General features: G+C 36.6%; 2 protein-coding genes across 3 annotated transcripts; one reads left to right on the plus strand and one right to left on the minus strand.

The window, feature by feature from the left end:
- LOC132988886 (claudin-15-like) lies at nt 1-7,674 on the plus strand. Of its 2 annotated transcripts, none has more exons than XM_061056523.1 (5): nt 1-391; nt 5,241-5,405; nt 6,158-6,239; nt 6,343-6,453; nt 6,553-7,674. In XM_061056523.1, exons 1-5 carry the CDS (start codon nt 175-177, stop codon nt 6,650-6,652), a joined length of 675 nt encoding a protein of 224 aa, XP_060912506.1. In that variant the 5' UTR covers nt 1-174; the 3' UTR covers nt 6,653-7,674. The 2 variants fall into 2 exon arrangements, with proteins under 2 accessions (XP_060912506.1, XP_060912507.1); XM_061056524.1 differs by lacking the exon at nt 1-391 and adding an exon at nt 1,870-2,329.
- Nucleotides 7,675-8,082: 408 nt separating this feature from the next.
- sat2b (spermidine/spermine N1-acetyltransferase family member 2b) lies at nt 8,083-10,825 on the minus strand. Its single transcript, XM_061056525.1, has 6 exons — nt 10,601-10,825; nt 10,430-10,481; nt 9,101-9,184; nt 8,794-8,895; nt 8,629-8,669; nt 8,083-8,451 (listed from the first exon to the last, which is right to left on the minus strand). The coding sequence occupies exons 1-6, from the start codon at nt 10,661-10,663 to the stop codon at nt 8,272-8,274; spliced, it is 522 nt and encodes a 173-aa protein (XP_060912508.1). The 5' UTR covers nt 10,664-10,825; the 3' UTR covers nt 8,083-8,271.
- Nucleotides 10,826-11,529: the final 704 nt, after the last annotated feature.

The following is an 11,529-nucleotide window of genomic DNA, read 5'->3' on the forward strand; positions in this document are numbered from 1 at the left end:
AAATCAATGTTCAAATTAGTCCAGGTTTGAGTGGACGAGAAAAAAAAGTCCTGAGTCAGCTCTCACACTCCCATAATGTATATCAGATATATAGGAGTTGCGAACAGAGCTCCTCACAGACTATCTAGAATATCTATTTGTTTTGTTAGTTTCTATTAGATACCTACTTTCAAGATGCAAGTGATCATCGAAGTTGTAGCACTTTTCCTAGGTTTTTCAAGCTGGATATTGATTTTAGTATCACTGCAAGATCAGTATTGGAAAGAATCTTCCACAGAAGGCAGCGTGATTACCACTTCCACTATCTATGAGAACCTCTGGATGTCTTGTGCAAGTGATTCAACAGGGATCTATAACTGTCGAGACTTTCCATCCCTTTTTGCTCTCCCTGGTAAGTTAAAGTACAATTTACTTACAGCCTTTTTCATTATCATAAGCTCACACATTACCAAGTCCTAGAATTATCCCTTGGTTTGTAATTATGATTCAAACAAAGAGTTAAAATTGGACCGATACCGCTCATAAACAAGATTGCTTGGTTGATAGCAACTATATTTTACAAGCTGAATTATCCATATAGTTTTTTTCACAAGGCTTAAACTTTATGTAATGGCTGACTATGCATTTTCTAATCTTCAAAGTCAAAGGTAGAAAGCCTATCGGGCTTTCGTTGATTAAGGTATGTACTGTTTTTCCAACTAAATTATTATTATTATTCTTAAACTACATATACAGAATCACAAAGCACCAAAGACAAAAATCAAGAAATCAGAAAAATACATCTGAACAAAAATGAAGATTATTATTCTTTGGCTGGTTAAGGCATGCACTTTTCCAAGAAACAAAGTTTCTACAAACAATGCATACAAACCACACATTCCTAATGCAATTCATAAAGCAATGCCTGTACCAATTCTTCAAATTTCTTTTTACTTTTATTCACCAGTGGACCGAGGTAAAACCAGTTTGTGAAAACCTTCCAGGCAATAAATCTACCTATCATTTCTGTATTGTAATCTAGAAAAGCTGTAGCTGGTCCATACAATAGTACAGTTTGTGAACTTCTAACTTCTGTTTTTTTGAGGCTGTTTAAGAGATTAAATTGAAAAAAAATTCAGCTTTAAATTGTATCAATGGTAGTTATTTTAAGAGTAAACAGTCTCTTGTATGTATAAAACACTTCACAAACATTATAGGGGTTTAAGATTATCATTGTATTTGACAGGTACTCATTTTTCCATGGTACCTTTACTGTTCGTTATTTTCAACACAAACTATCTTAATTTTGGTCATGGTATCTTGTAAGCAGTTAAGTCAAGATTTTCCCAGGAGAGCTTCATTCTTGTTGGGTCATGTTCTCGCTAAAAACATGCATTAATCCAGCATAAAACCATTCAAATCAGAGGCGTTCATTAAGTAAACGTTGAGTTAAAATGGTACAAACTGTTTTGCACCATTTTGGAATAGAGTAAGATGATTTTGGATTAGTTGCAAAAAGGTATTTCATTACCATGATGATAAAGGCCTATTAGTGAACATTATATTTGTTAAATGCAATTAAGACAAGTGTTTTAGGCCTCATTTGTCAGACAAGCAAACAGGATTATCAGAGGGACCACAGAACTGGTCCTCAGAGGATCAACCATGCGCCCTCAACCCCCAACACCAAAAAAGTCCTCCCATCTTCCTTCAGACTCAGGGTCAAGTGAGGAGCCAAAACCTGACTCTAATACCATTAATAATGTTTTCATATTATTGACACAGTGTTCAAAGCAAACGTCAAAAGGTGACAAATGGCTTAAGTCTATAGACGTTGGACTTCGCTGCTCTGTTTTCTCTTAAGTTGGGTAAACATTTGGAGACTTTGAAAAGGTTCAATAGAGTTGGGAATAAAAGGGGAAATCATGAGTGGGCTATTTGGAATTAATCATTGATTTGTAGTTTTCGCCAGCATCTTAGCTCATGGGTTGGTAGGAACTGTTCTGGCACACTGAGGCTGTAGGACGACCAAATCCACACGTTTGTGAAGATAGATAACTCGGATTGTCAAATTTTTTAGAAAGTTTTTTTCTCTTTGGATAACTTGACGGGGTTGGTCAGAAACAAGAAAATATGAATGCAATAGTAGAAGTTGTGGCTTTCTTCTTGGGGTTTCTGGCCTGGCTCATGGTTGGTGTTGCTCTTCCAAATCGATACTGGAAGGTCTCCTCAGTGGATGGTAACGTTATCACCACATCGACCATCTATGAAAACCTATGGATGTCCTGTGCTACTGACTCGACGGGGGTTCACAACTGCAGGGATTTTCCATCTTTGCTCGCACTTAATGGTATGTGGCCAACACAGATTTAGTTGTTTACTACATCTTATCAGTCTCAATTGCGTTTTAACCCACACAAGGAAACAAGCTTGAAAAAATGTAATTTAGAAAACAAGAACAACTTTTCTCCTTGAAAAACTTATTTAAAAAAAAACCATACAATACCTTTTAATAAGGGTACTACCTAAGCCCAAAATATCTCAAATAAAATGTATTTATGAATTTTAACAAAATTCAAACCCCAATTGTTGGATAAATAGATGTATGCTTTTGTAGGTGGCGCCTTGGTGTAGCAATAAAAGCTATCAGTATCTCTTACTGTAGCTGCTATAATCAGTAGTCAAAAGGAGTAATATAAGATATGAGAGGGCGAAAGAGGACAAGCAAGAACCATAAAAAAAACCCGGACAAAAAAAATGTATTGAGGCAATCTAAGAACAATAGAATACAATCAATTCCTATTATTCCACCCTAACAACTACGTAAACTCTCTTCTTAAACCTATAATACACAAGTGATTGGACCCGACCCTCTCCCATAAGGGGGTCAAAAATTACCCCTACTAGAATCAATGTGTTTATATGCATTTTTTGTCATTCTGGTTAATAACATTCACTTGTGTTGTATTCAGTAACATATTTTGGTCAACACCATGTTATTTCATGTAAGAATTATTTTGTATTTTGTGTGTGAGGAAAAACCAAAAGAAGGAAGGTGAATGTCTTTGACTGACAAGCAAACGTTTTGATGTTAAATAATTGAAAGTATTTTTATTTAATAGGGACGATGCAATTTAACATTTTTTCAGTACAAAACCTGACGATGATCTGCTGCATAGCGAGTTTATAGCTAGTGCTTATTTCCAACTCTTGTCACAAGTAGGGCCTTTGTATATATAAATAAAGGCACAATGACACACACACACACACACACACACACACACACACACACACACACACACACACAACAAATATAGTTATCTTAGCTAGCTTATTTAGCTAACTCTTGAATAAACCATAAAGGATAACAGATATTTATTTACACAATGAATGTATGACATGCACACACACACACACACACACACTTCATACAGTATTATTAGCTTATATTAGCTATAGCTTAGTTAGTTAGATGATAGATGCTAGTTTGTTGATACATGTTTACAAATACTTTTGTTGATACACACACACACACACACACACACACACACACACATACACACACATAAATGTTGTAATATTGAATTAGATTAATTTGATGACTTTCTGAGGTAAAAATGGAGATAATCCTGATATGTATCTGACCGGTGATGGTGGGTGGCACTTTTAGAAATATGTCCCTGTGATAGCCACAGTTGATAAGAATCAAAGGGTTAGCATGATATTCCAAAGGAAATGCATGCAGATCTTTTTTGACCCACTTATGGAAGCTTGGACTAGTAATACAAAAACAACATGTAAAATGTATGAAAGATAGGCTAATTATTAAGATGACATCAGAAACATGTTTTTTTTTTCGGAATACTTGGAATATGATATGATAGCAACTTTTAATTACAAAGATATTGCACAAAAACAACCTCCCCGGGTCATTGTTAACCCACTTATACATCTAAGGGGTTACGTATTACTTGTTATATATTAATGTAAACATTTACCAAGATGATAAGACTGTGTCTGCAAAGTCATAAAAAAATAAAAAAATAAAAATAAAGCTGGATGCCCAGCCCTGGTCTAAAGCCCTGTGGAAAATCTTTTGTAAAGATGAGTCATGAAGGACGAAATCAGATAGTTGGACAGATTGGTGCAGGGAGCAGATTTATATCTTTAAAGGCTTTATATGCGATTTTTCAAACTTAAATATAATAGAAATCAAGTATATCCTCTGAAAATAACTCTGTGAGTCATGACTGTCTACAATGGGTGTAACACCCGAGTCCCACTGTCTGTGATGTTTTCAGAGTTCTATCTTCAGTTTGTTTACATCGCCAGGACGACAGCTAACTCCTCCCCTCACGTATAAAAGTTGTTTAATTGAGGGACTAGAGAAAAGAAGAATAACATACTGTACTCACTGCTTAACTGTGTTTCTAGATCACGCTCATTTCAGGTAAATTTACATGCAGTGTGAAGATACGAGCATAATAAAGATCGCTAGCATTAGCATGCTAACACAACAATGCACCGCAAGTTGTTTTGGTTTCATGCTGGTGCTCAAAGGCGACATCTGCTGGATCAAAAAAATCGTATATAAAGCCTTTAAGGCACACATTTTTCACCGAAGATAAGAAACTACATTAAAAAAATGACAATGTTTCTGTTTGAGAATCCAAATGCTTGGATGGATTGAATAAAAAGTATTTTCAATTTCGTATTGCTGCTAAAGCTGTATTTTAAATCCAGAACTTTAATTTATGTGTCAAGGGGATAGACAAACATGGATCACAGACTCAGGCAGACCAGAATACAACATATAAAACATCAGAACATCAAGTGACAGAAAAGGTTTGTTCAGCCACAGTCATCTATGCAGTTCTAAGGGACATTAATCATGGTCTAGACCGTACTGTTATAATATTTACAAAGACTCAACATGAATCCACCCTGAGCAAAACACTAAGCAACAATTAGCAAAGTAACCGTGGAAAAACTGCCTTTAAACAGGAAGTAACCTTGAGCAGAACCCGACTTTTGTCGAACAGCAATCTGCCGGAACTGTGTTGGGCTTGGAAGGTGGGATAGAGAAAGATGCAGTAAGAAATAGATGGATAAAGACAAAACAACAACAATGAATAAAACAGATCTATAGTTACAAAACCAGTAATAATTGTAAATATATGAGTAGTATTAGCATAAAATATGTACGTGTCTAAGGACCACATGTAATGATAAACGTATTGTTTCTTTTTGTCTTCCCACAGGTTACATTCAAGCCTCTCGGGCACTCATGATCGCCGCCATTGTGTTTGGGACGTTTGGTCTTGTGGCAACTCTCATAGGAATGCAATGCTCAAAAATAGGAGGAGAAAACTACATCCTGAAGGGGAGGATAGCTGCAATTGGTGGAGTGTTCTTCCTTTTACAAGGTAAAGACTTGGGGATGGATTTAAAGGTAATGTTGTGAAAAATGCATGAACATATTGGGCTAGAAGTCACTTCCAAGTCCCTATGTGTAACTCTTTGGAAAGGATCAACAAATGTGACATTTTTTAAATATATTCTCTCCATTGTTTTCAATGAGACATACAGTACGTGAAACTCATTTAAGACAAAGAGTCAAACCTCATCTAAAAACAAAACTCAGGGAGGCAAATCATGCGTGGTGCCCCAGTCTTTGTGTAAAGAAGACAAGCGATCAGAAAATGGTTCACCAGTTCAAAAGGTTACCATTACTCTAACAATTCTCCTGACGCACAAAAGCATGGCATTACTTAAGTTATTTGAATTGGTTCACACTATTTACAACAGTGAATGATTACCAAAGTACTTAGTTCTGTTGAAAAGGCTTTTACTGCTTTATCTATTAAACTTTATTTGGATAGTGGCAGCATCTATTATGAAATGACAATAGGAGCGTGTAGAGTGGTCACAAAGAAGCTGATTCATGCAGTTGTTGGCAGGTGCCTTTGCTTCATGTCTGACTTCAAAATGATTCTATAATATTGCATGAAAATCACTGGTGGAAATTGGATCTACATTTCCATTACTTTACTCTCCACACACTGTTCAAACTCTGAAAAGTTTCTGACTCTGTCCATTTGATCTTATCTAGTAACAGTGTACATTGGGACCGTTGAGAAAACACTTGTCTTAAGTACACAATGTTTTTCTGTTCTAGGGATTTGCACCATGATTGCTGTGTCCTGGTATGCAGCCAACATCACACAGCAGTTCTTTGACCAGTTTTATCCAGGGACAAAGTAAGTCAATGTATTCTGTATCAGCACTCAGTCATGAGCTGAAATAACTCATGCTGTTATTATAAAGATGACACATTGAAACATGTGTGTTACTGTATCACAGGTATGAGATTGGAGAGGGCTTGTACATTGGCTGGTGTTCAGCCACACTCGCCCTCTGTGGAGGTTCCTGTCTGATGTGTTCGTGCAGATTCAAATCTGACAATGAAAAAGTGTGAGTATCCTTTGCTAAAACGCCAAATGGCAGTTCAGTGAGTACAATGGTAGAGGTGCATGTTCTCTAAATGTATGCACTTCAATTTCTTTGTTTTAGGCCATACCAATACCAACCAACTTCCAGAGGACATGCGCTGTCAGCCGTGGCAGCATCTCAGTCAGCCCCAAGCCATTATGGGAGAAACGCTTATGTCTGAGAGGCGACTGTGTCAGAAGAAAAGCCTGCTGCGTTGAAGTCAATTGAACAGATTGAGAGAAAATGAGCAATGATTGTATTCTGAATGCATCATGTGAGGGCAGCATTAACGATGTAAAACAGGCCCATGATCACTGTAAAGTTTTTTAACAGCAGTAAACTTGATTTGGGGATATATTGGTTTCATACGTTCTCAAACTTTAGTGATGCATGTGAGTTTTTGATATGGTCTACTTTATAGCTAAACAAAACAAACTGCAACATTTTTAAGTTTAATACAACTCAGAATGAGTCTGAGTTATACTATGGATATATGCATATACATACTCATATTATATGTAGAATATGGTGGGAATTTTGATAAAGGACTAATTCTATAACTTTTTTATATCCAAACTTTCAAAATGTTTCTTTTAACTTATTTTACTTTATCCAGGAATAGGACTACATTGCACTCGACATTCTCTAATGCTTAGATGACCTTAAACTCTTTTACGATTGTTCTTATGTCTATGTTCCAAAGTGTACATAACAAAAGTACACAGTGTCGTGATTGTCATGTGCCCTTGGTTGAGTAAGATGTGTGTTGCATACCTTTTGTAAAGGCACTCCTTGAGGCTATGCTACATGTAGAATAATCCTGACACCTGTAGTGTAAATAACCATTGAGTGTTCATAAAGGTTAGAGGCTAAAAAATCTATCCTAGAAATTTCCGCAAAGAACCTGATATATATAAACTGGCTTACTTCATATAAACAAGAGGTATTTAATATTGTGCTGTTGTTTCTGTCTCAAGGAGAATATTCTGACTCTGTGACTTTTGGGTGCAGAAAACTTGATGGTCTCTGTTGAAACAATGTAAAAAAAAAAAGAAAAAAGAAAAAAGCTGTTCTATGTTTTGTGCTTTTTAATGTCTTTTGACACATGTATACTCATTGTAAATTGTTATATGGTCTCTTCTGGGTGATGTGCTTCAGTAGATTTTTGTTTGTTATTATACTCAATAAACATTATGTCCAGTACCTGACTGCACTAAATGATGGGAATGTTAATGAGAGATATAGACAGATATAGACACAGGGCTGGATGTTTTTTATGCATTAAGTGAAAAAGGATTTGATGTCAACAAATGGACAAATTTAAAGAAAATGCATCGATACAAACCATCAAAAGTTGCCTTGACCGTACTTCATCTCATGTAGACGGTTTTTCAGCATCAGGAAGAACGGGTCCAAAAAATACGAGCATAAAGTCTGTTGGTTCAATACGCCGCCTACTGGAGTGACATGGTATCACATCCTGGCTTTGGTTTACTAAAAGAAATCACTGTGCTGCTGGAAACCTGGACTTAACACTTCATACAGTGTCACTAGATCCTTCAAAATTGAAAAGGACCTCAGAGCTGGACTGATAATAAGCAAATGTTGATCTTTTTATTTTTTTATTTTTTTTTTTGGGGGGGGGGGGGTTATAATGAAAATTCTGTCTGCAAACAGACTTGTAAAATTGAACTCTGCACTGAACTGCAACCATGATAGACATGGCTGTGAAGCTTATTTTGGCCGAGCCTTACAAAAGATAAAAAAAAACATATCTACCAGTCACACTTGTTTCATATTTCAATCTTTTGGTGCTTCATTTGCTAAATTGTCCAGGTTTTGGTTATCAAATCGTATGAAGTGCCAGCCTTCACTGTCAGTGAGATCCAGAGCTCCTTTAGCAGCGTAGAAGTCCCGAGCAGGAGTATTCCAGTCCAACACCGACAACTGCAGCCGCACACACTGCTTCTTTTTCCCCACCTGAACAGAAAGAGAGCCTCTTCTGCTTATCATGCTGCATCATCATCACACAGGAAAGTGTATGTCAAACAGATATCCACAAAGAAGTGATCTTTAGAAAAAGTCACAATTTTATCACACAACCAAACTTTCCTATAATAATGCTGTCAATGACCAGAAGAAAAAAAACCTTCTTACCTCTGCCACTTTGCTCAGTAAACCCTTGCCGATCCCATTTCCTGTAAGGAAATTAAATTTTAAGATCAAGATTTGTTTAATGAAATGATGAACCATGCAACTATGCAGCTCCCCATTACATTTTTTCACAATGCTTTCTTGACCTAACTTCAAGGCAAATGTTACCTCTGAATTCTGGCATCACGTACAAGTCCTCCAAATATACTGACCGTCCCTTCCAAGTACTGTAGGTGTAAAAGTAAAGCGCGTATCCGACCACTGTGAATCCTTAGGGGGAAAGAGTCAAATGAATGTCAAACGAGGAAAGAAAGAAGATCCGAAATATTGAAATGAATGCAAAATACAGTGGAATAAGTTGGCATCTCTCAACAGCAAAGATATAGGACTTTTGTTTTCTGGGTATGATGCAGACAAGTTCACGGCGGGCTGACAACCATTACAACAACAGAGAAAACCTCGATCAACTCCTTACCTTCTTTAGATTTATTCTCCTCAGGCACTTCTGCAACAAGACACTCAAAGAAGGGATTCTGGCAGAAACCATCACGCTCCAGTTCTTGAGTAAAGCACAAACAGAGAATTTACTGTTTTTATCTTTCCATTGAAAGTCACATGTGTTCGTACATACTTTAATTTACAACTTAACGCCCCAGCACATGGTGATGACGCTACAAAATATGCCTTCATGCAACCAACATGTAAAGGAATAACATTGCTCCAGCTGTGGATAAAATCTATCTACTCTCCATTTTAAAAACAAATGAAAAGCTCTTATGCTGAAGGTTTCAGGTGAACTAGTCCTTAAGTTGAATATACTTCCTGCCTTTCCTACCTTTTAATAGTCATGTCCTGAATGTGCCAAATCCGTATCTGCTTGCAGTCTCCTTCTTTTCCTCTCTATTGGGTGCATTGCTTCCCTCATGGTACGTATCCTCCACATGTTGATTTGACGCATTATCTTCAGTTAGCAGAAACGTGCCCGTATCCATGTGCTTAGGACATAGCACAACACACAGACTATTCCAGCCTGCTAGTTTAAATATTGCCCAACAGCACAGCTAGTGGTCAAAATACCAGGATGTACCTTTAAAAGTACAGGAGTAGTATTGCAAATACTACAGCAGACTTTGTACAGTCTGACTGTTTTATCTTTGTTAATACTTACAAATAAATAATAAAAATAACTATTTAGCAATGTATGATACACCTCAAAGAGAGGGTTTGTATCAGGAGAAAATCAAGAAAATCCTGCCCACACATATGACCAAGTTTTTGATGAAGTTCTCTATTAACCTATTTTTAAATATGTCTAGTTACTAAGTGTTTCTAAGCTTATTCTTTAACCGATGTCACACTGCACTTTGCACGCTTCAGATACAAAAATGCAAATCCAGGACCAATCAATCATATACTGCTATGATGTTCAATGATTATTTTAAATATAAATATATATTCGGATGTAAATATTTAGTGATAAAGGCGTCAAACCATTTAGACAAACGAGTTTAGTTGCATATTTAATTAATGGTATGGCTTCTTGGGAAACTCCCAATAAAACACTGACATCTTTAATGTGCTATTTAAAGTTTTATCTGGGCTTAAAAATGCTAAAAAAAATAATAATTTAAGCGTGTTGTCCGTGCTGCATTTATGGCTAAGGAATCCTTTTCAATATCTGACCTCATAATACTTTTAATCAAACTGATTTGAAGTATTTTAATATTCTAATAATGATATCTATGTCGCTTTAACACTTGCACTTCTCTCAGTTCATAGGTCAGGGAAATAAGAGCAGATTTACCTTCATGAGATATCTTCACCTGGTCAGGCATTTTTTCAAAGACTGCCAACTCCTGCGAAAAAGAGGGAGTTATTATTTGTTAATACAATCATTAAAGCAAAGCTTGCATGATTCAGAACAGCTTTAAGAGAGGAGCAAGCTTAGTTACAACAACCCGGGTCTGTCACTCACCAAGATCATTCTTGATATTTCTTTGCAGTCTTCTTTCGTCGCAGCCCGTATTTTAAAATTCATGTCTGCTGCAACGACAGAAACAGCTTCTCATATACTGCAAGTAACTCTTAACTCTGTCGTGTTCTTCTGAACTGAAGCGTGGTCAAATAAAAGTAAAGTGTAACCGCGTTGAACGCTGCAAACACACAGGAAAAGGTTCAGCTGTTCTAGCGAAAAGTGCTACCTATCGGAGTTGCTATCGAGGGGCTCTACGCATGCGCAGCGTCACTGCAACCTTCTCCTAACATCCAAAATAAAGGTTTGTTACTCATTGCTTCCCATTGTCAGACAATGTAAATGTAATTGACTAAGTTGAGGTTTGATAGAAAGTGCTTACGGGGAGCATTACCGGAGTGGATTTGCTCCTCTAAACGTTTCGCGCCATGGAAGCATTTTTTTTTTACAAGGCAGCACAAATCCCCATAACACCGGTGCTGCAATTTCGCCTTCAAAATAAAATATTTGATTTTAATTATCGCTAATGAAATGTTTTTCTGTTAATACGTTTCAGCCGTGTAAACCCGATAGCAAATACATTTATTAAATATCTTTTGATTTCGGAAATCAAACAAGAAGTTACTGTGTAATCCCCGCAATGATATAATGTAACAGTCAGAGTTGTAGTTAACCCCTATCATTTGCAAATCAGATATAACCGAAGAGTTCAATTAAACTTCATTTAAATTTTCAGCTTGCTTTCACTGTGGTATTCATTTTCATTTTAGAATAAAATAGTCATTATCGGCACCCTTTCTGCTAAAAGCCAGTTTGTTATTCTTAATGCAGTGGTATTTATATACAATGCAACTTCAGTTCTGTGAACTGACATGAAGTCAGTAGGCTAGAAGATTTTTATTCAACACAATTACTTGGTGTGGGCAGCTGTG

Source organism: Labrus mixtus, chromosome 14, assembly GCF_963584025.1.
Source record: "Labrus mixtus chromosome 14, fLabMix1.1, whole genome shotgun sequence".
NCBI classification, from domain to species: Eukaryota; Metazoa; Chordata; class Actinopteri; order Labriformes; family Labridae; genus Labrus; species Labrus mixtus.

Coding starts and splice junctions, on each gene's coding strand:
- LOC132988886 (XM_061056523.1), top strand. CDS start 175: ATGCAAGTGATCATCGAAGTTGTAGCACTTTTCCTAGGTTTTTCAAGC. Junction 392..5,240: donor ATCCCTTTTTGCTCTCCCTG/GTAAGTTAAAGT, acceptor GTCTTCCCACAG/GTTACATTCAAGCCTCTCGG. Junction 6,240..6,342: donor CAGTTTTATCCAGGGACAAA/GTAAGTCAATGT, acceptor ACTGTATCACAG/GTATGAGATTGGAGAGGGCT.
- sat2b (XM_061056525.1), bottom strand. CDS start 10,663: ATGAATTTTAAAATACGGGCTGCGACGAAAGAAGACTGCAAAGAAATA. Junction 8,896..9,100: donor GGAGAATAAATCTAAAGAAG/GTAAGGAGTTGA, acceptor TTTCCCCCTAAG/GATTCACAGTGGTCGGATAC. Junction 8,452..8,628: donor TACTGAGCAAAGTGGCAGAG/GTAAGAAGGTTT, acceptor CTTTCTGTTCAG/GTGGGGAAAAAGAAGCAGTG.